This window comes from Pseudopipra pipra, chromosome 5 (assembly GCF_036250125.1).
Source record: "Pseudopipra pipra isolate bDixPip1 chromosome 5, bDixPip1.hap1, whole genome shotgun sequence".
Lineage (NCBI taxonomy): Eukaryota > Metazoa > Chordata > Aves > Passeriformes > Pipridae > Pseudopipra > Pseudopipra pipra.
In genome coordinates, this window is record NC_087553.1 from 74,780,362 (window position 1) to 74,808,070 (window position 27,709).

General features: G+C 50.6%; 3 protein-coding genes and 1 long non-coding RNA gene across 6 annotated transcripts in view; 1 reads left to right on the forward strand and 3 right to left on the reverse strand.

The window, feature by feature from the left end:
* NRF1 (nuclear respiratory factor 1) overlaps positions 1–14,592 on the reverse strand; it is a 52,536-nt gene extending 37,944 nt beyond the window's left edge. For 2 of the 3 annotated variants that reach the window (XM_064656834.1, XM_064656833.1), the window contains exons 1-2: positions 14,473–14,592; positions 775–1,006 (exon numbers count right to left, since the gene is read on the reverse strand). In XM_064656834.1, coding sequence (XP_064512904.1) covers positions 775–997 — 223 coding nt within the window. In that variant the 5' untranslated portion in view covers positions 998–1,006; positions 14,473–14,592. The remainder of the gene's footprint in view (positions 1–774; positions 1,007–14,472) is intronic. The other variant, XM_064656835.1, reaches the window with a different exon arrangement.
* Positions 7,519–27,709, reverse strand: part of AHCYL2 (adenosylhomocysteinase like 2) — a 132,630-nt gene continuing 112,439 nt past the window's right edge. Inside the window, exon 10 of the mRNA XM_064656829.1 lies at positions 7,519–7,972. Coding sequence (XP_064512899.1) covers positions 7,534–7,972 — 439 coding nt within the window. The 3' untranslated portion in view covers positions 7,519–7,533. The remainder of the gene's footprint in view (positions 7,973–27,709) is intronic.
* On the forward strand, positions 16,368–26,078 carry LOC135415226 (uncharacterized). Its single transcript, XR_010431014.1, has 2 exons — positions 16,368–22,746; positions 25,725–26,078. It is a non-coding gene; the product is annotated as an uncharacterized LOC135415226 (long non-coding RNA).
* Positions 24,781–27,179, reverse strand: SMKR1 (small lysine rich protein 1). Its single transcript, XM_064656893.1, has 3 exons — positions 27,063–27,179; positions 26,270–26,328; positions 24,781–25,017 (listed from the first exon to the last, which is right to left on the reverse strand). The coding sequence occupies exons 2-3, from the start codon at positions 26,270–26,272 to the stop codon at positions 24,823–24,825; spliced, it is 198 nt and encodes a 65-aa protein (XP_064512963.1). The 5' UTR covers positions 26,273–26,328; positions 27,063–27,179; the 3' UTR covers positions 24,781–24,822.

Sequence of the window (27,709 nt, forward strand, 5' to 3'; positions counted from 1 at the left end):
ATATATCATAGATAATGTACATAATATATTACAGAATATTATATCTTATCATAATATTATAATACAATATTAATTATATGATAAATATTATATAATAAATTATATAATAAATATATTATACAAAATATAATTAATATATATTATATGATAATGATATATAAAATAATGTTATATATATTATATAAAATAAATATACATTGTATAATATATTATATAATATATAATAAATATATATTATATATTTTATTATAATATGATAAATATATATTATATGTTTTATTATAATATAATAAATACATATTATATATTTTATAATAATATAATATTACTATAATATTATGTTATATATTACATAATTATATTGAGATATTATTTCTATATATTATTTCTATATATTAATTTAATTATATATTATATTAATATATATTATATTAATACAATATTAATATAATATATTAATATATAATATAGATATTAATGTATTATATTAATATTATATGATATAATTATATATAATTATATTAATATTAATATATTAATATATAATATAGATATTAATATATTATATTAATATTATATTAATATTATATATATATATATATATATTATCTGCCAGCCTTAACGCTGCAGGACTAAGCTGTGCAAAGGCTCAGCCACACCTCTGCCATTCCCTAGACTTAAACCACTGACCAAGCCTGGGGCTGGGGAGAAGGAGTTTGGAAACCAGGGAGGTCCCTCTGCCCCCCTCCACCCCTGCCCGTTCCCGGGGCTCACCCGCGGCCGCCAGGTGAGCCGTGACCTCGTCGGCGGCCGTGGAGTTGAGGATGTCGGAGTCGTCGTAGGACGTGTCCTCGGGCGAGGAGGGCGAGTCCTCGTCGGCGCTCAGCATGCCGTGCTCCGTGTAGGTGGCCACGTGCACCTGCTGCACCTGCTGGGCCACGGCGTGCGCCTCGATGGTGGCCATGTGCTCCGCCTGCGCCACGCCGTGCTCTTCCATCCAGAGGCACTGCCGAGGGGACACAACCACGGCGGGGGTAAGGGCCCTGCATGGGCAACAGGGACGGGGATCACCCCCGGGTGTCCGGGAGAAGGAAACGACACCTGCACCAGGAACTTAAAGAGCTTGGAAAGATCGGCGCTTCCAAAGGACGCGGCCTGGCCCCCACAGGCCGCCATCTTTGCGGGAGGAAAGGTCCTCGGGGGTGTCGGAGCTCCTCACGCGCTACACTGGAGGGGCTGGTCAAAGCTGGCACTTGGTTCTGCCACTTCAAGTTCCAGCTTTCGGGGGAGATGCCCAAGGGGGACACACAATTGCCTCCGACCTCAATAGCTCAGGGGCACACATGAGGACGGCAGGACAGAATCCCAAAGTCACTGAGGATGGAAAAGACCTCCGAGATCACTGAGCCCACCCCGTGCCCCATCCCCACCTTGTCCCCCAGCCCAGAGCACTGAGTGCCACGGCCAGGCCTTCCTGGGACACCTCCAGGGCTGGGCACTCCAAACCTCCCTGGGCAGCCCCTGCCAAGGCCTCCCCACCCTTTCCAGCAACAAATTCCTCCTCAGCCCCAACCTGACCCTCCCCTGGCCCAGCCTGAGGCCGTTTCCCCTTGGCCTGGCCCTTGTTCCCTGGCAGCAGAGCCCGACCCCCCCCGGCTCCCCTCTCCTGGCAGGGACTTGCAGAGCCAGAAGGTCCCCCCTGAGCCTCCTTTGCTCCAGGCTGAGCCCCCCCAGCTCCCTCAGCCCCTCCTGCTGCTCCAGACCCTTCCCCAGGAGTTCGGGAGGCCACTTTTGTTGCATTATTTGTTTTGAGTCCAGAAACAGGCGAAACCATTCCAACCCCAGCCCAAACATGACGTAAATCTTATTTATTTAATGCATCCGGTAGCAAAGGAGTGGCTTAAACACTCGGCAGGGCCCTGGACCACAGGCCGTGAACACAAACCTGTGCTGAAGGAACAGGACGGGATATTTTCAGCCCCTGTCTCCCACACGTTTGTGGGAAAGGAACAGCACAGCCCGGAGATATTTTCAAGTGGAAGAATTATGAACGTGAACCCTCAGAAACAGACTCCCCAAAAGCCTCAGGGCAAAGAGGAGAAAGAAAGAGATGACCAGCTGTAGGGAATGATAAAATATCCCCCCCAAAAAATGTGACCTAAGTACAGTGAGTGAATTAAAGCTCTGGATTGACAGACACCAGATCATGGAATGCCATGGAGGGGTTGATGAGACAGGAAAAAGCACTTTGTCAAGGGGGTTATTTTGACCAAACTCAAAGGAGGTTGGAGCCAGTTTGGGGTTGGTCTCTTCTCCCAAGAAACAAGTCACAGAACAAGAGGAAGCGACCTCAAGCTGTGCCAGAGGAGGTTCAGGTTGGATATTGAGGAAAATTCCTTCCTGGAACGTGCTGTCCAGCCCTGGCACAGCTGCCCAGGGCAGGGGTGGAGTCCCCAACCCTGGAGGGATTCCCAAGCCCTGTGGATGTGGCACTTGGGGACAGGGGTCAGTGGTGGCCTTGGCAGTGCTGGGGGATGGTTGGAATCTTCTCTCCAGGCACACACTGGAGGAACTCAATCCTGAGGGACAGCAGAAGTGCTGCCGGGAGAGTGTTCCAAACAAACCGAGGTTATGGCTCGAGCCAAACGCTCTTCGAACTCCCAACCCTCCCTAAAAGGCTGCTGGAGCCCCGTGGGGCTGTTGTCCAACCCTGTTTACAACTCAGATTGTAACACTAGAACCACCCAAAAATAGCAGGAATCCAAACAGCCCCAGAGAGGGAGGGACCGAGGCACTGAGGTGCTCGGGAGCAGGTTGAAAAACAATCAGCCCTATTCTCCTCCCAAGGAACTTATTTTGCCGTCGCCACAGAAAAAACGGGGGAAAATATTCCAAGGAAACCTTTGCCCAGCACCAGGATTCCCCAAGCCACTGTGCTTTTCCTGACAGGGTTTATTGCTGCTTTTCTCGTTGGAGCGATACAACTCTAATTATTCCTGTTAAAATTAAGATAAAATCATTTATCCACGGAAAAACACGCTCAGAATATAACTGACAACCTTTCAGCTCCTCAGGAGACAAGGCTGGGAGACAACGGATGCTTCCATGGAAGGAAACCTCCCAGTCAAGAGTCAACACCACTGAAACCTTGGTTAGTCATTCCTATATTCGAATTATTCCCAAAGCATTCCCGATTCAAGCCAGGCTTTGTGGGCAGACACCCTGGACTGGCAGCTCCTGCAGGTCACCACCCACCCGTGGACGCTGTTGTTGCCCCAGCAGAGCATCCCAAGGGTCTGCACGTGGATTTGAACAGGGATCCGGGCACGGGGGATGAAAGGAAAGTTGCTCCTGACCAATTTTAGAGACGAGCACTCATCGTTCCAGAAAAGGAATGTCTGTTCCTGGTTTTCTCCAGAAACAGTTTGGGGCGTAAGGAAACCCCGGTGACAGGACAGGGCCTGCAAAGACATCTCCTGGTAGGTGGAGCTCGGTCCAGAAGCCTGGGATCACAGCCAGAAGTATTTTTAAAGACAAAGTGCTTTTTAAAAAGGAAAAAAAAGAGGATAAAGTGCCTCTCCTGACACAGGGCAGCTGCCTCACAACTGCCAGAGGTCCCTCTGATGTGCTGTCAGCCACCAGCGCTGGAGCAGCTCTGGAGGCAGGAGGAGCTGGAACAGCTGAGCTGCACCACCCCAAACCAGCAGCAAACCACACAAACTGAACACAAACCCCACAAACCCAACACTGAAACAACGGGGACCGAGATTTGAAGGTAACAGTTCATAACTCGAGCCATAAACCCCACGTGGGTGGGTCATCCCAGCCCAGACACCGTCCTCTGCCACCACCAGCAGTTTAATGGGGGCTTTAAACCCAGCCCAAAAGAAAAAGTCCACGCTTAAAATGATGAGGAACAGCAGCACGAGTGGAGAACCCCCCTCACACAGACAGGCCTGGCATTATCTGTGACCTTCACCCCTCTGAAGTGGGTTTAGTTCAGGGGCTGCACAAGACACAGACTGAACGTGGAGGTGAGCACTTATCTGCTGGAATGTTAAATTATGATAATAAATCACAATAAACCATTTTTACTAACTCATCCAACACCTCATCCACCTGAAACCCTGTTATAAGAATAATTGGAACGGCTTCTTTGGTGGTTCAAGCCATTTTAAAAGGAGGCAGGGGCACGGGTTTTAGAGGAAAAAGGGCAGATTCCCTAGAGGGAATTACCACTGCAGGTTTGATAAGCAAACCCCTTGATTGATTAATATCTCAGTCACTACCACGACTCATTTAAAATGCTCATTAAATGAGTGAAATTTAATGCAAAATTTTAAATCGCATTTTTCCATATTCTGTGGAAAAAGTCTTCCCCTGCTCATGGAGAGGATTTTGAGGCCCACACCTCGGCCTGATAAAAAAAAGCTTTTTTTTTTTCTAGTGAAACATCTGCCCCTCTGGAAACTGGCTTTCCAGGAGTGCAGACATGGACTCCTGGAAAAGGTGACAAAGGTGAGCTAAGAGAGCAGTTTGCAGCCCTCCTGTGAAGGCTGAAGTGACCATCTAATTCCGTGTGTCACAGAGATGTGGTGACTCGGGCACTCAGAGGAACAACAGGAACCAGCTCCTGTTCCACAGCTCCTCCCGTGGCACAAAAGGAGGGTAACGATCCTCTTAATTAGGACGGGGAAAAATCAACCCCCACCCCCCCAGTCTCAGCACGGAAAGACCTCGACTCAAAAGGACTGTGGAGAGCAATCCCAAAATCCCTACTGTTTATCAGGATCTTGCACCATGGAGCAAACACATCCCGCTGCAAACACATCCCACTGCGGGGAAACCTTCATGGAAAAGGAACAAATGGGGTTTCACAGATATTTGTCAGGCAGAAACCCTCCTGTTTGCTGCCAAAAGCCACCGTTTGGTGGTGGGACAGGGCCCCGTTTCCTGACCCTGAAACGGGTCCTTTGGGCAGCTTAATTTCCCATATTTAGCACCAAATATGGAAAATATTGTCCATCAGGAAACTACAGGGTGAACACAAGGATGAGGTGGGTTCTGAGCCTCCCTGAAGACTCTTCTCAAACTTTGGCTCCAACAAATAACACCACATGGAACCAACCATGGGGACACCATGGAAAAAGGACACATTTAGCGCAAGGAAAACCACGGGAAGAGCAACCACCACATCCCAGCCTATTCCAGTCGAGTGTAACCCAAAACTGGAGGTCAAACTACACCACAAAATCCTAAAGCCCGGGCTGGAATTCCCATTTAACACTCCTGTGCTTCCCCACGGGCTCTGCAGGGCTCACATGAGGCAGAGCTGGCTCTCCCAGGATCCACCAGTAACACCTGGGCCACAACTGTCTTCCCTACGATTTTTTTTGCAGGATGTACAGCTGGACACAAATTTAGGAGAAACACAACACATGACAAATGCCATTCTCCAAGGTAATACTCTGTCACCCTAAAGGGCCACCCAGAAATCCCGACTCCAAACCCTTTTCCTTCCACCTGCCCAGCCCAGGAGCCGCTCTAACGTCGCTTTAATTAAGTGATTACTCATCTTTAGTCGATTGAGCTTTTTTAATTAACAGGCAAAGTGGTCTTTTAAGAATTCCTAACCCAATAAGCACCCCCGTGCTGCTGGCTCACAGCATTCCTGGCGTGGCAGGAAGGCACAGCCCTGGCTCCACACCACGAGATTACTGCGGGAAGGACGAGGTGCAAATGTTCCCTCTTTTAATCCTCTTTTATTGAGAGAGAGGATTAGAGGTTCTGCTGGACTACCACAGAAAAGCAGGGTGTGGAGGTGTGCTGTGTGGAGGGGCTGGAGCAGGAGGGAGGGGATGGGACACTGTGCTCTCAGCCCAACAACACTCGGGGGTGTGAAGTGTCACGACAGCCCCGGTGTCTGGCACAGGTGAGATCACAGAATTAGAGGATATCCTGGGCTGGAAGGGACCCACAGGGATCATTGATCCAACCCCTGGCCCTGCACAGACACCCCAACAATCCCATCCTGTCCCTGAGAGTGTTGTTCAAACCCTCCTGGAGCTCTGGCAGCCTTGGGGCTGTGCCCACTGCCCTGGGGAGCCTGGGCAGTGCCAACCACCCTCTGGGGGAAGAACATTTCCCTGAGATCCAACCTGAGCCTGCCCTGGCACAGCTCCAGCCCTTCCCTGGGTCCTGTCCCTGTCACAGGGAGCAGAGATGGGAGCTGCAGGCCCCCATGAGTCTCCCCTCATTCTCCTCCTCTCCAGCTGAACAAACCAAGTGCCCTCAGCTGCTCCTTGCTTGGCCCCTCCAGACCCTTCCCCATCCCTGTGTCCCCTCTCTAACAGCTTCAGATCTTTCTTTTTCTATACTGAGGTGCCCAAAATCCCCACTAAGATGCATCACCTCAAGGACTTGGTCCTCACGTGGCATTAACTCAACATGGTCAGCACAGGATAAAACCCCACAACACAGTCCCAGCCACGTTTAATCCTCAACCTTCCACCCAAGGAGCAGCCTGGCCAGCCCTTCCCGGTGTTCTGTCCCTGGGGCAGCCTTCAGGGAGATCATGGACACGCCAGGGGATGATCCTAAAGCCACAGTGAACCACACCAGCATGACTGGAGCTGGTTTGGGTGGGCTGGTGCCACCTCAGCAGGGTCCAACCCGCGCGTGCAGAAGGTCCCAGGTAACCAACCCGGCACTGATGAGCTGCCAGACCCTTCCCAACCATCCCCTGGGCAAACAGGACCCCACACAGGTGAGCCGTGCCCCCCTGGGGCACCATTAGCAACCCAGGGCCTCAGAAACCCCACATTTGTTGGGAAAAAAAAAGCCAAAACACCCCAACAACTCCTAAATCCTCAAAGCAACAATTGCTCCCATCATCTAACATATCATATATATATATACACTATATATATCAAGCATACATATATCAACTCCATATAATAAATACATAAATATACTAGATATATAACCTAGAATATATCTATATACAGATATATAAAGATATATATATGGAGTATATAAAGGATGCTGAAGCCTCTATGCTGTGGTCAAACAAAATTATTAAAAACTCAGGTCATTTTTGCCTTCAAAAAGAATTATAAAAGTTAAATCATCTGAACATAACACACTCTGATAATGTTTGTTTTCAAGGTATTATTCTACCTAAGTTTGTGGTTTTTTTTTTTTTCCCCTAGAGCTGTTTCAGGGGGATTGGGCATTCCCAGAATTCCAGCACACCCCTGGCATGAACTAATCCATCTGTGTTCACACAGGGAAGAATTTGGGGATTCTCCTTCCCTGCAAGGCCCTTCAGGGTACCTGAGGTGACAGAGCACAGGGAGGCTTCTTCAGTGCCAGAAAAATGGGATATTTCCTCCTCTTAGCACCTGGAACTGGGAAAAAGGGAAAGGACAGGCTGCCTCCAACAGCTTCCAGTGGTTCAGGAACACCTTGTCTGCTTGTCCTGCACGAGGTGGGACTGGAGGAGGAAAAACTCCCCAGAAAATCCACTGGGAGCTAAGGAGCAGGAGGACGTGGAGCTGCTGGAGTGAATCCAGAGGAGGCCCTGGAGCTGCTGCCAGGGCTGGAGCCCTCTGCTCTGGAGCCAGGCTGGGAGAGCTGGGGGGGTTCCCCTGGAGAAGAGAAGGCTCCAGGGAGAGCTGAGAGCCCCTGGCAGGGCCTAAAGGGGCTCCAGGAGAGCTGGAGAGGGACTGGGGACAAGGCCTGGAGGGACAGGACACAGGGAATGGCTTCCCAGTGCCAGAGGGCAGGGATAGATGGGATATTGGGAAGGAATTGCTGGCTGGGAGGGTGGGGAGGGGCTGGAATGGATTTCCCAGAGAAGCTGTGGCTGCCCCTGGATCCCTGGAAGTGTCCAAGGCCAGGCTGGATCAACCTGGGACAGTGGAAGGTGTCCCTGCCCATGGCAGGGGTGGCACTGGATGGGCCCTTCCCACCCAAACCATTCCATGATCCCATGGCCATTCTGTGCCCCTGAGCAGGGAAGGTGTCACTCTGCAAACCCAGAACCAGGGCAGGGAGAAGATCCCACTCGCAGCTGCACATCCCACACCTCCAAAATTGGTGTTTTCTGAGGGGGAAAAAAAAAAAAGGTCCCTGTCCAGCCCCAGCAGAGCAGAGAGCTGTGGCTGTGAGTCCCCCACGTCCTGCAGCAGCTGCACAAGGGGGAAATGCTGGGTGGAACACTCTCCTCCCCAGGACTCACAGCTCCTGCCCAACAGACCCCAGTTCTCTCCATGTCCTGCCCCGTTCACAGACCCAAACCCAGGGAGAACATCCCAAGCTGAGCCATGCTGGAATTCCAGCCCCGACCCACCTCAGCTCCTTGCTCAAGAGGGGTTTTTCCAGCTCGGAACACCCAGCACATTACACAAACCCCTGGGAAATCCCAGTTCTCAGAGCTCCTGGAGGCACGGCCACGTGTTTGACCCGCTGAAAACGGGCTGGGAATTTTTTACTTGCTGCTACACTTTGGACTTGGGGTGTCTTTCACATCTCTCCTCCACCTCCACCTACATCCCCTCCCGATTATCAGGGCTGAAGTATCCCAGCCATCCCAGGGAATTCCTTCTGGAGCAAGAGACACAATTGACTGATTCACCTGCAAGTCTCACGGTGCAGAAATAACAGGCCTGAAAATCACCCAACTTGCAACCCAAAGCAACTCCAAGGAGAGCTTTGAATCCACCAGATCCTTTCAGGGAGGAGAGGGAGCAGCACTCCTTGAAGTCCCTTCTCCTTCAAAGGGGAAATGGGGAGTTAAAGGATTTTCTCTGTGCCCAGAAGCAGTGGCTGACACCAAAAACAAACTTATTTTTGTTTAAATACACCATATTAATTCCCACAGCACATCTCCACGTAAATAAAACCTGGAGACCCTGGTCTTCCAAGTATTTTTGACCCAGGCTGTGGGGATGTTTTCCAAGGCTCCAATCCTCCCTGTTTGATTACTTTAATTAGATGGTTATGTAATAAACAGTGGGAGGGACTGGGTTCCTTCTGGACTGGATTCCTTGGTCACACTGGTTACAGGCAAACAGGGTCTGGGGCTGAAAATATACTTTCATGTGGCTTTGTCTTTATGTGTTTGCAGGGAATTTCCAGGTGAATTTTCAGTGCATTCCAGGTGGATTTCACAAGAGGACTGAGGGAGTTCCGAGTCGCCCTCAGCCCGTAGGATCTGAGCAATTTATTATTTGTAGGCAACACCAGTGGGTAAAATAATTCCCACATCTGCCTTATATCCAACCAAAACCTCCTCCAGGCCGAGGAAAGCCCGGTTTTCATCCATTATCCACCAAAAGGATGGAAAACAGAGGGAAAAGGAGACACCGGAGTCCTCAATGCTACGAATCCACCTTCCATCCGAAGGGTTGGACAGCTCCATCCTCCTTCCAGGAGGGCAAACCCCGGGAATACGGCATTTCCTTGGCATTCCGATGCCAGTGTCCATGGGGATGTCCATCCCTGTCCTCAGAGCCACCAAGCTCAGCCTCCACCTCCCCGTTTTCTACCTGGCAATGGAAGCAATTCCTTCCCGGAGCAGCCTCCGAGTCCTTCCCACAAACCTGAGCACAGGGATCTCCAGAACAAAGCCTGGATGACCCGGCCACCCTCTCCCAGCTCTTCCTCACACTCCTGCTGAGGACACAGGGCCTGCTCCCAGTTGTAAACTGAGCTATTCCCAGAAGGATAAGGGGCTTGGAGGCTCTTCCCAACAACTGCTTGGGAACAACGGGGACGAACGACTCCGGCCGACGCTCCCGCCGGGATTGTCCAGCTGGCAACTGGAGCAGCAACACCACTTTTCTTTGGGAAAAAGCAAAAGCAACAGGACCAGAAATGGGCAGGACACAAATATGGAACAGAACAGAATCCACCTGGATTCTCCCCAAAGCTGGAGGGGCCTGGATGGTGATTCCTCCTAGAATCACCCGGAAAGGTGATTCCTCCACTCCCAGGACAAATCCTGCACCACTCTGGGCCTTAAATCCTTTCCCCACACTCCACTACAGCCCTGGGGTTGGAAAATGGTTTGGAATTTCTGGTGGAAGCTCAAGTTTCAGGTGGGGAAAAAAAAAAAACAAAAACCCTACAATGCAAGTGATGTTTGGGGTTTTAAGGTTTCAATCCTTGAAAACCAGAGGGGGTTTTGCCAGGATTTGTTTGCCTGGTTGGGATTCCCAGGCAAAAACTGGAACAGAAATTCACTCACTGAATTAAGGGATAAATAGATCTTCCTACTACAATAGGAATAAAAATAATATATTTATATTGTGTTGTCATATTACGATTGGTTTATATTATTATATTTATAATATAAATAAAATGCCCACTGTGCAGCAAAAGTTGTTTTAGCAGACACACAAAAAAAGTGTTTTTAAATGATTTTCCTCTTTAACTCAAGCACTGGGCCACCAGGAACACAAAATATCTTCCCTGGATTTTTGGTTTTTTTTTCCCCCATGGAGCCACTTCAGGAGCAGCCTAAGAAAGATAAAAGTCCAAGGCTGAATTTCACTCCCTGCACTGAAAATCATCAACAACAACTGATCCCTACTGACAGCACGAAATGTTCTTCCATGGAAAAGTCTGGATTACATTTTCCTGGTGAAAGGGATCCAGGGGCACAGCAGAGTCACTGTGCTCTGCTGCCTTCCCAGAGGGTCATTTTCCAGCTCAAGGGGAAAACAAAACCCTAATTCCCAGAGCCTTCAAGAGACAGAAGGTGCCTGGAAATCTCCCTCCGCTGGAAAAGGAGGAGCAGTAATGGAAATATTCCCAGAGTTTGCACGTGCACGTGGGAAAACTTGGACATGATGCAGCCTGGAAACGCTGAGGGTGGTCCCACTTCTCCTGCAGCCACCTGGGATTCCTCAGTTTCCTTCCCAGGCTGGAATCTTCCAGGTCTGAGCTTGCCAGGGGTGGAACTCCCTGAGGAGAAAGGGTTCAGGCTCAGGGAAGTTGTGAAATCCCAACAGTGAGGAATTCCTCCCACCAGAACACCTCCGGGGGCAGGGGGACACCGGGGCAGCCCACCGGGAACGGGGCTCCTGTCCAGGGAAATCCAGACAATCCACTGACAGGGAGAACCCCAGCACGGCCAACGTGGCCTTTGCTCGTGGAATTAGGGCTGGAAAAGCCCTCCAAGGTCATCAACCATCGACTCAGTCACCACTCACCCCTGTCCTCCAGTGCCACATCCCCGTGGCTCTCAGACACTTCCAGGGAGGATCCCAACACTTCCCTCTCCACACATTCATCCTCCAGGAACAAGTTTTCCCCCTCGTTTTCCTGATGGAGGTACAGAGAGGTGCAGTCTGTCTGACACGACCCACACCAAAACCTCTCCCTTTTAGAGCTGGGTTTTTGTTTTCCAGGATGGCTCCATTTCCATCTGGGATGGGGGGATTTGTTGTTCTGGCTCAGGGGGCAGCCCGGCTGGGATGGCACATCCACAACTGAACCTGGCTCAGGATAACTTCACGTTCCACCTCTGCAACATGAATGTCCACCAGGCCACACGCTTCCTAAATCCCAAAAAACTCTGGGAGCTGCACAAAACCTGCCCTGGCTGAGGAAAAGGGCTCCCAGGAATGATGTGAGGCTGCTGAAAACCAACTGGGATACAACCAAATGCCATAAAACCCAACTGAGACGCTGTAAAACAGCAAACACAGGCAGGAATGAGAGGATTGAACTCAACACTGCACCTGGAAGAGAATCATGGAATGGTTTGGGTGGGAAGGGACCTTGAGGATCATCCAGTGGGCAGGAACACCTTCCACTATCCCAGGTTCCAACCTGGCCTTGGGCACTTCCAGGGATGGGTGTGCAAGATGAAAACCTTGGGAAAACACTGCCATGACCCTGAGCTTTCCAAAGGGGTCGTTGTCACATCCTCAGGGGAAAAAAAACATTTTGCCACCCCCATGGAAATTTAAATTAAAGAGATTAACAACTCCTCTCTCCGCCTTTTCCCACAAAATCAGGGAATTCGAAGTTGGCTGTAAGAGGTTTTAAGGAGCAATTGTGATGTGGATGGAGCAGGAGGGGAGGCAAAGCCCGAGTTCACCTCGTGGGAAGAGGGTTTAAAACTGCGCCCAAACAGCACCAAAGCTCAGAGACCAAACCCCCCCAGCCCCTCCTGAGGGACAAATCCCAAATTCTGGGAACCACAGAGACACTTCCAGGGCAGGAGGAAACAGTAATAAAAACATAAAGCACAGATCCAAGTCTTGAAGAGGCAAAACATCTCCCCACGCTGGGAAAATCATGTGGAGCTGAAGGGAAGCCAAGACTCAGGAACCCCAAATGGAGGAAGAGTCTGGAGCCCAATTAGTTCTGCCCTGTAATTATTATTCACACTGGAAAGGTCCTGAGCCACATTTATACCCCCTTTTTGGGTGTATTAACATATACCCAGTCACAGCCCTTTTTTACACACAATTTATAGCCCTTTTTTGGGTGTATTAAAGGGGGGGTGAGTGATTAACCCATTTTGACTCCATCCCAAACTCCTGCACAAAGGGCAGCCAGGGGAGGAAAATAAAAGGGGAAAATAAAACAGGGGAGGGAAAATAAAAGGGAAAAATAAAAAAGGGGGGGAAACAGGGGTGAAGGAATGAAGGGGAAAAACAGGGGGAGTGAAGGGGGAAAAAAGGAGGAAGGAAGGGGAAAAATGAGGGGAGGAGGAGGAAAAAAGGGGAGATGAGGAAGAGAGAAAAGGAGGGATGGAGGAGAGAAAAAGGGGAGTGAAGGGGGAAAAAAGGTGGATGAAGAGGGGAGAAAAAAAGGAGGGGTGAAGGGGAACTTCATCAAGGTTGGGCTCGATGATCTCACAGGTCTTTTCCAAGCTAATTCTGTGATTCTGAGGGAAAAAAAAGGGGGTGTGAAAAGGGGGAAAAAAAAGGGGAGGGGGCAAAGGGGGGGTGAAGTGGAAAAAAAGGGGGATGAAGGGGGAAAAAAAGGTGGGAAAGGGGGATGAAGGGAAACTTCATCAAGGTTGGGCTCAATGATCTGAGAGGTCTTTTCCAACCTAATTGCTTCTGTGATTCTGGGGGGAAAAGAAGGGGGGATGAAGAGGAAAAAAATGAGGGGTGAAGTGGGGAAAAAAAGGGATGAAGGGGGAAAAAGAAAGGGGATAAAAGGGGGGATGAAGGGGAACTTCATTGATGATCTCAGAGATCTTTTTCAACCTAATTGGCTCTGGGATTCTGGGGGGAAAGGGAAAAGGAAAGAGGGGATGAAGTGGAGGAAAAAAGGAAGGTGAAGGCGAAAAAAAAGGGAGGGAGAGAAAGCAAAAAAAAGAGGAATAAAGGGGAAAAAAGGGAGGGACGAAGAGGCAAAAAAAAGGAGGATGAAGGAGAAAAAAGTGGGGGTTAAGGGGAAAAAAAGGGGGCATAAAGGGGGAAAAATGGGGGGATAAAGGGGAAAAAAGGGGGGGATAAAGAGGAAGAAAAAAAAAGGGGGATGACAGGGCTAAAAAGGGGGGGATGAAGGGGCCAAAAAAAGGAGGATGAAGGGGAAAAAAGGAGAGGTTGAGGGGAAAAAAGGGGGGATAAAGAGTTAAAAAGAAGGGCAGGATGAAGGGGTAAAAAAAAAGGAGGATGAAGGGGAAAAAAGAGGGGGTGAATGGGAAAAAAGGGGAGATGAAGGCAAAAAAAAGGGAGGGATAAAAGGGAAAAAAGGGGGGGTAACTGGGCTAAAAAGGGGGGGACTAAGGGGCAAAAAAAAATGAAGGGGGAGAAAAGGGGGGGTAAGGTAAAAAAAGTAGGGGAAAAAAGGGGTGATAAAGAGGGGAAGGAGGAGGACGATGGGGCTAAAAAGGGGGGAATGAAGGGGTGAAAAGAGGAGGATGTAGGGGAAAAAAAGGGGGAGGAGAAGAAAAAAAACGGGGGGGTGATGGGAAAAAAGAGGGGATAAAGGGGAAAAAAGCGGGATTAGAAAATGGAGTGATAAAGGGGCAAAAAAGGGGGGGGCCAAGGGGCAAAAAAAAATGAGGATAAGGGGGGGTAGAAGAAGGGGGAGGAATGGGAAAAAAATGGGGGGGGGTGAAGGCGAAAATAAAAGAAGGCTAAAGGGTTAAAAAAAAAAAAAACCAACAGGGGTGCGAGGGCTAAAAGGCGCCAAAATCCGGGGGGTGGGGGGGGGACACCCGAAACCATGAGGGAAAGCAGGCGAAGCGCAGCCCCGCCGCCGCCGCCCGCGGCCCAACTTCCCCGCCCGGGCCGGCGCCGGGGCCGCCCCGCTCCCTGCCCCTCGCCCCTCGTCCCCCCCCCGCCTCGCCCCTGCCCCGGCCCCGCCGCCCCCGGCGCGGGCCGGCCCCGCGGGCCCCATGTTGTCCGAGGCCGGCGGGGGAGAGCGGGCGGCGGGGGCCCCGCCGTTGGTGCGGCTGCGCCGGGGCCGGAGGAGATTGCGCGGTAGGACGCTCACCTCAGAGCGGCTGCGCTGCTGCGGCGGCGGGGCCCGCGCCGCGGGGCCGCGGGGGGACGGAGCGGGCGCGGCGCGGCGGGCGGAGCGGGGGGCGAGCGCGGCGCCGGTCGGCCTCGGGCCGCCGCGGTGGCGGAGCGCGGGAGGCGGGCACCGGCGGCGGCGGCGGCGGCGGCGGCGGAGGAGGCCGAGGACAGCGAGGGGGGGGGGAGCGGGACGTATGGCGTCATAGCGCCGCGCCGCCGCCATCTTGGGCAGGGACGGGGGGCGGCGGGGCGGCCATGAGGGGGAGGGAGGGGGGGGGGACATCTTGGGGAGGGGGCGAGGGGGTGAAGGGGGCGCCGCCATCTTGGGGAGGTCGCGGGAGGTCGCCCCCCTCAGAGGTTCGCTTGAGGAGGAAAAACTCCCCAGAAGATGGGGGTTGATGAGGGGAAGGACGTGAGGCGAGTGCAGAGGAGGGCACGGAGATGCTCTGAGGGCTGGAGCCCCTCTGCCCTGGAGCCAGGCTGGGAGAGCTGGGGGGGTTCCCCTGGAGAAGAGAAGGCTCCAGGGAGAGCTGAGAGCCCCTGGCAGGGCCTAAAGGGGCTCCAGGAGAGCTGGAGAGGGACTGGGGACAAGGCCTGGAGGGACTGGGGACAAGGGATGGAGGGACAGGACACAGGGAATGGCTTCCCAGTGCCAGAGGGCAGGGTTAGGTGGGACATTGGGAAGGAATTGCTGGCTGGGAGGGTGGGGAGGCCCTGGCACGGTGGGATCCCGGCCCCGGCCATTGGGGTGGGAAAGGCCGGTTTAAAGGGATTTTTTGGTCTCGGTTTTATAGTGGGAAAGTCCGGTTTAAAATAGGGCAGGTTTCCATTTTGTTTGGGAAAACCCACTTTAAAATAGATTTTTTTTTCCCCCCCATTTTTGGAGAAAAATCCAGTTTAAAATGGATATTGTTGAAAAATCCAGTTTCAAGTAGATTGCTCTCCCCCATTTTTTTTTTTAAAAAACTGGAAAAATCCAGTTCTAAGTCGAAATTGTGGGGAAATCCAGTTTAAAACGAACACTTTGTCAATAGGGTTTTTTTTGAGGGAAAATCCAGTTTAAAATAGATGGGTTTTTCTCCGTTCTGTGTGGAACAGCCCAGTCTGAAATGGATTCTTCTATTTTGTGGAAAATTCCAGTTAAAAGTGGAAATTGTAGGAAAATCCAGTTAAAAATGGACATTTTCTCAATTTTTTTTCGTGTTAAAAAATCCAGTTTTAAATGGAAATTGTGGGAAAAAATCAGTTTAAAATAAACATTTCTTCCATTTTTTTCATGGAAAAAATCCAGTTTAAAATTGAAATAGTGGGAAAATCCACCTTAAAATTAATTTTCCCCCCCATTTTGTGTGGAAAAATGCAGCTTAAAATAAATTTTTTCTTGTCCTTTTTCTGGGGGGGACGACAATCCAGTTTAAAATGAAAATTGTGGGAAAAATCCGGTTTAAAATTGAAATTTTTTTTTCCATTTTGAGTGGAGAAGTCAAGTTTAAACTGGACTTTTTTGTCCATTTTGTATGGAACAATCCAGTTTAAAATGCATTTCTTTTTTGTCCTTGTGTTTTTTGTTTTTTTTTTTTTGGTGGAACAATCCAGTTTAAAATTGAAATCGTGGAAAATCCCACGTTTAAAACGAAATTTTTTTCCCTTTTTTTTAAGGTGAAAAAAATCCAGTTTAAAATGGAATTTTTTTTTTTTTTGGTCCGTTTCGTATGGAAAAATCCAGTTCAAAATGGACGTTGTTTCGTTTCTTTGTGGAACAATCCGGTTTAACGCGTATTTTTTTTTTTTCCTTTTTTTTTGTGGGAAAATCTGGTTTCAAAGGCCATGAGGGGGAGGGAGAGGAGGGGCCACCGCCATCTTGGGGAGGGCGTGAGGGGCGAGGGGCCGCCGCCATCTTGGGGAGGGCGTGAGGGGCGAGGGGCCGCCGCCATCCTGGGGAGGGCGGGCGAGCGAGGTGTCCCCTCAGAGCTTCGCTTGAGGAGGAAAAACTCCCCAGAAAATGGGAATTAATGAGGAGAAAGACGTGAGGTGAGTCCAGAGGAGGGCAGGGAGTGGCTCTGAGGGCTGGAGCCCCTCTGCTCTGGAGCCAGGCTGGGAGAGCTGGGAATGTTCCCCTGGAGAAGAGAAGGCTCCAGGGAGAGCTGAGAGCCCCTGGCAGGGCCTAAAGGGGCTCCAGGAGAGCTGGAGAGGGACTGGGGACAAGGCAGGGAGGGACAGGACACAGGGAATGGCTTCCCAGTGCCAGAGGGCAGGGTCAGATGGGATATTGGGAAGGAATTGCTGGCTGGGAGGGTGGGAAGACCCTGGCCCAGGTTGCCCAGAGAAGCTGTGGCTGCCCCTGGATCCCTGGGAGTGTCCAAGGAGCAGGGTCAGAATCAGGGTTACAGCAGAAGGGGGAACTGTGCTACAGCTCTGGAGATCTCAGTTCTCATCATTGGGGGGAAGTTTGTATGGTGTGGGGGTCTGGAAGATTCCCAGGACAGGGGCCAAGCCCCTTGTTTTGGGGTGTGATTATCCAACAAAATGGGGTGGGAATGTGCAGCAACACAAGCCGTGGGTGACGTATCTTGGGAACACTTTAACTGGGCACAACAGCTTTCCCTGTGGGTCCTTCTGCAGCCACCAATCCAGCCTGGATTTTGGGCTCACCCTGGTTCTTCCCTGCCTCCCATAACCATGGATTGTTTCTGTTCTGCCAGTTCCCCGAGTATTTGGGAATAAAAGAGGGCAGTGCTGGATCAGGGCCATTCCCTCATCTCCAACAGCAGTGGCAGTTACAGCTCTTGAGAGACAAAGAGCCCACTTAGGCTGTGCTGGATGGCTTTTCCAACATTCCCTGCAGTGGATTTTATGGCAACAACAACTACTGGGGAGACAAGGCTGAGGCTGTGAAGAGGGAGGAGTGGGGTGGGAGCCAGGCTGAGCTCACCGCTGTGCAGGACTGATAAGCCAGAGCCGACCACGGAACTCCAGCTCAGCTCCACTCCCCCATGTCAGAGACACCCCCATGGTGAAGTCACGAGGTATTTTTGTCCCCTGAGGTGCCCCAAGCCCAGCCTGGGTGTTTTCCATTCAGACAGATGAATATCCCCCGCAGTTTTACCCTCGTCATCCAAGACACTGGAGGCACGGAGCTCTTCCAGTTTTCTCCCCCCCCCTTTTGCATGGCCTTCAGCCCAAATTCCTTAGGACTAAGCCATGGCCATGCTGGTTTCCCATGTGAAGGACTTACGTTTCTGTAGCCACACCACATTTTAATTTGCTTTCTCAGCAAAATCTTAATCACAGGAAGTGGGGTTGGGCTCACCGGGTGTCCCTGCACCTAAACAGGACACCCAGGGCTGCTTTAAGCCCCTGCCTACATTTAATCAGAGGGATCCCATCCTGGGCTGCTCCTGCTGTAGATCCAGACAACTAGTCCAGGCATTGGTGCAGATGGTTGGATTTAGGAAAGACCAATCCCCTGAGTCTCAGTTTTATGACTCTCACATGGAGAAGGAAAACTGCAGGTCAGAGGTGTTAATTGTCACCTTGTGCTGATGAAATGGGGGCAGGGAGGGAAGCAACAGGAATAACAGGTTTAAAATATGTAAGGTGGGAATTAAAGGGCGAAAGGAGTGGGATTTGTTACCCTAAAGAGCTGAAAGGAGGGAATTTGAAGGGACAGGACATAACAATCCTCACTTCATGGAAGATCAGGGTAAAGACAGCGACGAGCTGTGGATTTGGGTGAGCTCAGGACTAGCAGAGCTCTGCCATGTGCAGGCATGGGAATAGTCCTGGAGCTCCCTGGGAATGCCAGGGGACACTGGGAGGTCACCACTCTGAAATCCCACAGACCATTAAATCCTCTTTGATCTCTCCTGAGGAAGTTCTGCAGCGCCAGGTTGGGCAGAACTTTTAAGACCTGCCAAAACATTCCAAGAGCCCCCAGATGTGGTTCTAGGTGAGAAAAGCAAGGTACGTAAGAACTTGGAGTGTTTCCTACTCTGCTTCCTGGTGATGGCAGCAGGAATTGTGCAAACCCCGTGTGTAAGACGACGGGAAAGGAGGAGGAATCCATAAAAGTGTGCAGATCTGTAAGAAAACAGAGCCCCTCCTTGGCCAGTTCCCAAAGGACAAGCTATAATTATCAGGTACTCCCTCAAACACTGCATCTATTTTCAGGAAGGGCTTCCTGGATAAAGTGTCTCAGGAGCCAAAACAACAGGTGACAGAAGGAGGTCCCTCGGCTCTCAAGGGCACCAGCTCAGGCCGTGTCATCTGAGAGGAGCTGAAAAGCTCAGGGGTTACTCCTGGGATAAGACAAAGCCTCGTGCTTAGGGAGCTCCAGGATATCAGCCTGTTCCCCTGGGCCCTCACTGTCCCAGGGGCTTGACAAAACCTGCTGACAACCCCCCCAAACTCCAGGAAAAAAAAAAGAGTAAACCTAATTATTGTAGCTAATTGTTCATCCAGTACAACTTGAGTTCAGACATCGGGGTTGCAACTCCTGGTTTAACATCTCAGGATGCTCAGAGAACTCTCCTCCCGGGCTGGTGGTTCCCATACTTCACACAACAGGCCATTCCTATAAAATGAGGGGGGAAAAGCACCCCCAGGAGTTGTGTGACCTGCTGGAATCACCCTGAGGGAGATTTTCTGAAGTTAAATGTAATTTTTAGCCTCTACTAAGCAGTTATTAATAATACTAAATAATACTAAATATTTATAATACTAAATAGTATTAAATATAATACTACTAAATATAATACTAAATAATACTAAATATTTATAATACTAAATACAATACTAAACAATGCTAAATATAATACTACTAAATATAATACTAAATAATACTAAATATTTATAATACTAAATATAATACTAAACAATACTAAATATAATAATAATACTAAATAAAATACTAAATATTTATAATACTAAATATAATACTAAATAATACTAAATAATACTAAATATTTATAATACTAAATATAATACTAAATATAATACTAAATAATACTAAATATTTATAATACTAAATATAATACTAAATAATACTAAATATTTATAATACTATGTATAAAATACTAAAACTAAACTAAACTAGCTAACCACCCAAACTAACTAAAACTAACTAAAACACTAACCAGTATTTCTGTTTCCTTCAATGATTCCTGTGCTCTGGTCTCCCTGGCAATGTTTCCTTTTAGATTGTAGGAGCACTTGGCCAATCCTTGCAATTCCAGCTATGAAAAATATTCCAACATCCAGCAGTAAATGCAGGTGAACTTTTAAACATTTAGGTCAAGAATTTCCCCCAAAGAGCAAAGTGGTCCCTTCCTGGCACGTGATCGTGGCCATCCCAAGGAATCTGCTGTCACCATGTGTTGCATTAAAGATTTTCCTCATTTTTTTCCTTAAACATTTCTCTCTTTTAGTGCCAATTTCAGCCAGAAGTGCTGACACTGAGCCAGGCTTTTGCACAAAGAGGATTTCACACTTAGTTTGCTTCAGCTGAGTCGTGAATGTATCAGCCCTTAACAGTGAATTAAAAAAAATTCCCTTTGATTGTTTCTCCTCAAGTCAATAACCTATATGGAACACTGCAGACTTCAAGGCTTTTATTTTAAAATAATTAAATATTTTTTTAAACAAAATTTTGTGGAGCCTAAAGCAAACAAACAAAAAAAAATCCAGGGAAAAAGGAATTTTCTTCCCAGGATTCTCTTGTGATCTGAGGCTGTCGGGGTGGGAAGGCCCTGTAAGATTCCTCCAAGGAGACTTTCTGAATATCTCCAGAAAATTACTGGATAATTATATAGTAAATGTCATATTTACAAGTATATAGTAATGTAATATGTATATTAAATATACAGTGGAGAACACACAAGGATGTAACAAAACCATCCCAGAGTCTGGAATGGAAAACATTGATACTCTCAGCAACTGTTCTGATATTTCACTCCTTTTGGTCCTTTGTGTGACAATTACAAGAGCAAAACACAGAAAAAAGCCCCCAGCTTGTGCCTTTTTAAAAAATATACAGAAATCCTGGAAGAGAGAGGTTTATAAAACACAGTAAAATTGTTTTGTTTTTGTTTTTGTTCCTGGAGGACACCTGAGGTGGCAGCAGGGAACCAGGACGGTGAAAAAAGCAAATGAGAAAGGAGTTAACCCACTGAAAACTTCATTTTATTAACTTTGCTGACAATTCAGTGCCAACATTTAATATCCCTTTTGGAGAGAAGCTTTTCCTTAAAAATTCTCTTTGTTATGGAGATACCTTTTCTGAGGAGAAGAGTCCCTGGAGTTGGGAAGGAGCAGCCAGGGCAGCTCCTCAAATGAGAGCTGGGACAAAAGGATCCCTGTCCCTTCCCAAGCCTTTCTTCTGTGTCATAAAGATCCACTGTGCTTTTTTTTTTTAATAGGTGAAAATAATAATAGGCAAAAATAACAATAATAGGTGAAAATAACAATAATAGGTGAAAATAATAATGGGGAGATACCAGGCAATGGAGAAACACTGGCTGGAGGAAAGGGGGAAGATGGGAAGCTGCTCACATCCAGCTTGATTCCTAACACGGTGAATATTATCCTTTATTAAACCTTAAATATGCAGATAGTTCTCTCCAGCACCCACATCCCATAATAGTTCTGTGGCTCTCCCCACCCACAAACATGCAGAGCAACATCCCCTGTGTTTTACCAGCGGGGTTTGGGTGCAACTTCCTGCAGGAAACGTGGGCCAACAGCACAGCACAGGGAGCCCCAAAACTGCCGAGCTGTGCCTCCCTGCTGGGCTGACAGCAGGAATTCCCATGGAACCTCTCCAGCCTGCAGGGCCCCCTCACCAAATCCTTGGGGGATTTGAGCAGAGAATCAGAGAATCCCAGAATCCCAGAATCAGCTGGGTTGGAAGGGACCTCTGAGATCATCCAGCCCAACCCTTGATCCAACCCCGCCGTGGTTCCCAGCCCATGGCACTGATGCCACATCCAGTCTGTCCTTAAACACCTCCAGGGATGGAGAATCCCCCCCTTCCCTGGGCAGCCCATTCCAATGGCTGAGCACCCTCTGCAAAGAAATTCTTCCTGATGTCCAACCTAAACCTCCCCTGGCACAACTGAAGCCCGAGCCCTCTTGTCTTGCTGATGGTTGCCTGGGAAAAGAGCCCAACCCCCCCGGCTCCCCCCTCCTGGCAGGGAGTTGCAGAGAGTGAGGAGGTCTCCCCTGAGCCTCCTCCTCTCCAGGCTGAGCCCCCCCAGCTCCCTCAGCCTCTCCTCCCAGCACTTGGGCTCCAGTCCCTTCCCCAGCCTCGCTGCTCTTCTCTGCCCCTGCTCCAGCCCCTCCAGGGCCTTCCTGAGCTCAGGGCCCAGAGCTGGACACAGCACTCCAGGGGTGGCCTCCCCAGCGCCCAGCCCAGGGGCACAATCACTTCCCTGCTCCTGTTGGCCACCCTGTTCCTGAGCCAGGCCAGGATCCATTGGCCTTCTTGTCCCCCTGGGCACACTCTGGCTCATGTTCAGCTCCCTGTCAATCCAAACTCCCAGCTCCCTCTGCCTGGCAGAGCAGCCTTTATTCATCATAAGCTCAGCTTGAGTCCTGCACCCCAGCAGGGGGAAAAGCCCGACACAGAATCAAACTTCCAGGTTGGGAGAAACCAGAAATGGCTGGAAGGGTCATCCCACGGTGGAGACTCCCTGGAAAGGCACATCCACGGGAGCCAAAGGCTCTCCCTCAGAAGCCACAGCAAAACCTGTGGCACTTTTAAGCAAATCCAGCCATTGCAAGTCCAGACTTTTCTTTAGAGGCACCTCTTGGTTTTTATTAACCCCCAGGGAGCTGGAATTACACGCAAAATTCAGCTGGATTGAGGAGAGAAGAGGAAAAAGGAGGGAAAAAGGAGGTGTTTCGTTTTCCAGCTTGGGATGGTTGGGAGGGTTTTCTCATCTGCTGTCAAAGAAATGAGTGGTGACTTTTCAGATCCACCAGAGAGCATTTCAGTGCTCACCAGCTGGTGTCCTCAATTCCATCCTGCTGGAATCATGGCATGTAGAATAATATAATAATAATAATAATAATAATATAATAATTATTATTATTATTCACTCTTTATTTCAGTACTTTTGGGACACTAAAACTTTGGAGTCTGGAAATCATTGTAGCTCCAGTTCCCCATGGATGTAAAAACAGCCTTGCTCACTTGTAACCATCACTAACCAAAGTCGAGCAGTTCCTACTTCACTGCTTGGAACCTCTTGTGGTAAATATGTGGAATAATTGGGGTTTTTAATTAATTTTTTAAGCATCTAGCTGGAGATGCTGAACACAGAGGTGGCAAGAGATCTCTTGCTTTACAATACTTGGAGGAAATAGTTATGAGTTGCTGTGACCAGAGACTTCCTGGGGGGTGGTGGGGAGGCAAGAGCAGAGTAAATGCTGAGCAAGAGACGTGGGTGCAGGACACAGGGCAAACCACAGCTCTGAGTCACCACAACACCCCAACTGCAGGTTCCTTGGCCAGGAAACGGGGGCCCACCCTGGGGGTGTCCGTCCTGAGGACCCGGGGCAGTGCTGAGCACGGGGGGATGGTTGGACTTGGGGAGCTTTTCCAACCTGAACGATCCCGTGATTGTTTTCTTGACATGTGGATGGAACAAAGGCAGTGGGGTTTGCAGTGGCCCATGTGCCAGGGGCTGGCCAATGCCCCCAGCTGTGGTTTTCCCTGGTCAAAACCTCCTCCCAGAGGGAGCATTTCAGGCTGGAGAAGCAGCCTAGGGGGGATCACATTACAACTGACTGTTGTGTTACCTGTGACATCAAGTTACCTGGAGGTCAGAGAGGGTTCTGCTCCTGCTCCTGCACTGAAGTCAGCCAGGAATGGCCTGGGAGCCAACTGGGTGCTCCACCAGATCCACACTGTGGATGTTCACCCCCAGTTGGTGTCTCAAGCAGCTGAGATGCTGCTGTGGCACTTCCTGTGCAGGCCCAGTCCCTCGGGTGTCCTTGAGAACGGGCACATTTCCCCTGACAGCAGCTCTAGCCCATCGCAGATTCTGGTTTCCCACCTCTTTCTCCAGCCCTTTTGCATTCCCTCCCATCTCTCCACAGCCCACATCAGTTCAGGACACATCCTCTCCCCTCCCACTCACTCTCCTGCACTTTTCCAGTGGGTGGAAGCAGCCGGGAGAGAGGCACAGCTTCCCTCAAGGTGCTGCTCCAGGATTTACCGAGGGCTGGGAGAAACACGTGGAGGAAAGGGAGGGAAAGGGCTCTGAGCTGTAACTGTAACACTGAGCTTGTGGTTTCCAGCCAGGGTGTTTGGGGGAAGAATGATCTGAGGGAGGGGAGCCCTGGGGTCCTGCATCTCTGAGCGGGTGCCAGCTCCATCTCCAGGCTTCCCAGCCAAAGGGGGGCTGGGGAGAGTCGCTGGAGCTTCACTTGTCTGCCCAAACTGAGCCATTTCCTTCTGAAGTCACAGGGACACACAGGTGCCATCTCGTGGCTCTGTGCTGAGCCACACAGGGAGTGCTGGGAGACCCTCAGACAGAATGCCGGGATCCCTGAGGTTGGAAAAGACCTTCAGGATCACGGAGCAAGATCACCTTGTCCCCAGCCCAGAGCACTGAGTGCCACGGCCAGGCCTTCCTGGGACACCTCCAGGGCTGGGCACTCCAAACCTCCCTGGGCAGCCCCTGCCAAGGCCTCCCCACCCTTTCCAGCAACAAATTCCTCCTCAGCCCCAACCTGACCCTCCCCTGGCCCAGCCTGAGGCCGTTTCCCCTTGGCCTGGCCCTTGTTCCCTGGCAGCAGAGCCCAACCCCCCCCCGGCTCCCCCCTCCTGGCAGGGACTTGCAGAGCCAGAAGGTCCCCCCTGAGCCTCCTTTGCTCCAGGATGAGCTCCCCCAGCTCCCTCAGCCCCTCCTGCTGCTCCAGACCCTTCCCAGCTCCCTCAGCTGCTCCTCACAGGACTCTCCAGCTCAGCTGATGTTCCAGAAATCACCCTTAACACTGTCAATCCTGCCCTGAATTCCTCTTTCCGAGCTCAGGGTCAGACAGCTGCAGGTACTGGGAAGCACATCCCATCCATAGGGAACAGCAGCAGTGGGAGTAAAGCAAACCCCAGCACAAGCCCTGCCCTGGCTCAACCCTTCCATGCACACAGACCCTGGGAAGGGCCACAGCTGAAGGGACAATGGCCCAGTGTCCCCTGCCTTTGTCACCCCGAGCTCGGGCTGCAAGAAAAGTGCCTTTGTACGGACACGACGGCGACCAAGGGAAACCCCTGAGCCGACACTGCGGAGGTCAGGACGAGTTTAATCACCTGGCAGCTTGGCTCTCACTTCTTCTTCCCCTTCTTTTTGGGAGAGCCAGGCCAGGGGTAGCCCCGGAACTCGAGGAAGGCAGCGACGTTGTGGGAGATGTAGTAGGCGTTGAGCATGGCGGCGGGGCCCAGCACGTCCACCTCCTTCACCACCGCCTTCTCCTTCTTCTGGGGCTTCCCTTTGCCACCCTTGGGCTTGGCTTTGTCTGCCTGCAGAGGGAAAACCACCACAAACCCTCTCAGGTTTAGGTCTGTATTGTCTCCCTCCTGGGGAGAGGATCCCAGGCTGGGAGAGCTGGGGGGTTTCCCCTGGAGAAGAGAAGGCTCCAGGGAGAGCTGAGAGCCCCTGGCAGGGCCTGAAGGGGACTCCAAGAGAGGGACTTGGGAAAAGGGATGGAGGGCCAGGACACAGGGAATGGCTTCCCACTGCCAGAGGGCAGGGATAGATGGGATATTGGGAAGGAATTGCTGACTGGGAGGGTGGGGAGGCCCTGGCACAGGGTGCCCAGAGAAGCTGTGGCTGCCCCTGGATCCCTGGAAGTGCCCAAGGCCAGGTTGGAGCAACCTGGGCCAGTGGAAGGTGTCCCTGCCCATGGCAGGAAGGCTGGAGCTAAATGATCTCTAAGGTCCCTTCCAACCCAAACCATTCCAGGATTCCATGATCCCAAGACATCCCAGAACAGCTGTTTTGTTGCATCCCAGCCCTGGCTCTCAGCTGGGCATTAACTGTGTGTGAAGTGTATTTTTCGTGCTATCAGTTCTAAAAAGTCCTTTTACAGCTCAAAGGAGCTGTAACATTTGTGTTCTAGGCATAAAAGCACAGTCAGGGGCACAGTGTTCAGAATCATCTGGGACCACAGTGTGAAAGAACATGTACAGGTAAAGAAAAAATGAAATGTAACTCAAGTTTTCTATAGAAAACACAGAGACCCTCTCTCTGGAGGAGAAAGAGAGGAAGCAGAGTGTAGGAAGCAGCTGATGGCAGATTGTTCCCTGAACCTTCAGGGATGCAAACTGAAGCCACCTGAACTCAGACTCAGGTTTGAGAAGCCTCTTTCACGGGCCTTCATTGGATGGAATTTGTGGAATACTTCCCATGCTGGAACGTGCCCACTTCCCAGGGAGGTGCTTTGGGCAGGTTTTGCAGCCAGCCCCACTCCCCGCTTGTGCACTCCCAGCAGGGTCTCTGCTGGATTTTGTGAGCACTTGTAGGTTCCTGGCTGGAATTTGGCCTGTAGCTGATCTCTCAAAATAAAAAAGGCTTTATACAACATGTGCAAAGTTTTACAGCCTGCAGCCAAGAGCAGGAAAAGCTGAAAGTCAGAACTTGGTGCATAATTGTACACAAAGTGAATTTGGGCAGGTCAGTTTATGTCCTGCAGCCCTGGGAATGGTTGGATGTTAACTCCATTTCCTTAAAAAGTGATCTCAACCCTCCTCAGAAGGATCAAAGCTGTATTACCATGGCTGAGCCTTTTTGCTGAGCAGCTGGAACTCCACGTCAAGCCCTGGCGTTGGACCCTGCAACACACAACCCCAGGTGGGTTACACAGGGTAAAGCACTGGGGTCAGTTCCCAATAAACTTTAAAGGGAAATAAAAATAGTTAAAGTTAGTTCCCTGCAAAAACAGATCGAGGTGTGTTGTTCCTAAAGGTGTTTCTTAGCAAATAACCCCCTGTGAAATCAGCTGCTCACTGCCAGATTGCAGCATCCTTTTCAGCAAGGCCTTGAGATTTAGAATCATACAATTACAGAATCATTTAGGTTGGAAAAGACCTTTAAGGCTGTGGAGTCCAACCCTTCCCAGCTCTGCCAAGGCCACCACTGACCATGTCCCCAAGTGCCACATCCACAGGGCTTTGAAATCCCTGCAGGGCTGGGCACTCCAAACCTCCCTGGGCAGCCCCTGCCAAGGCCTCCCCACCCTTTCCAGCAACAAATTCCTCCTCAGCCCCAACCTGACCCTCCCCTGGCCCAGCCTGAGGCCGTTTCCCCTTGGCCTGTCCCTTGTTCCCTGGCAGCAGAGCCCGACCCCCCCCGGCTCCCCCCTCCTGGCAGGGACTTGCAGAGCCAGAAGGTCCCCCCTGAGCCTCCTTTGCTCCAGGATGAGCCCCCCCAGCTCCCTCAGCCCCTCCTGCTGCTCCAGACCCTTCCCAGCTCCGTCACCCTCGAGCTCCCCTGAGCCTCCTTTCCTCCCCGGGCTGCTCCGGTCCCCCCTCACCCACTGCCCCGTGCAGCAGTGGCAGGGCCTCACCTGCCCGTCCCCACAGCCCCGCAGCTCTGCAGCGGCCGCCGTTCCCCCTCAGGGCCGCCATGGCCGCCCCTCCTTCCCCTCAGCGTCGCGTTGCCATGGCAACGGCGTGCCCACCCCCGCTCCCGCGTGGGGTCGTGACAGCGGGAGGGGCGGGACCTGCCGCTGACGGACAGTCCTTTGGCCAATCCGATGCTGAAATATTTACCTCTCGACCAATCCACTGCTGTGGGCGGGGCCTGTGACCGTTGCGTGCATAATGGCCCCTGCAGAAAAAGGGCGGGAAAAGCTTTGTGGGGGCTGAGGGGGATGAAGGAGGATGAGAAGGGATCATGGATTCATAGAATCACAGAATCAACCGGGTTGGAAAAGACCTCTGAGATCAATAAGTCCAACCCTTGCTCCAACCCCGCCATGGTTACCAGACCATGGCACGAAGTGCCACATCCAATCTCATCTTAAAAACCTCCAGGGGCGGTGAGTCCACCACCTCCCTGGGCAGCCCATTCCAGTGTCTCATCACTCGCTCCGTAAAAAAAATTTTCCTGATATCCAACCTAATATGAGGGGGATGAAGGAACTGAGGGACTTGAGGAGGGACGAGAGGGACGAAGGGACCTGAGGAGGGACGAGAGGGACGAAGGGACCTG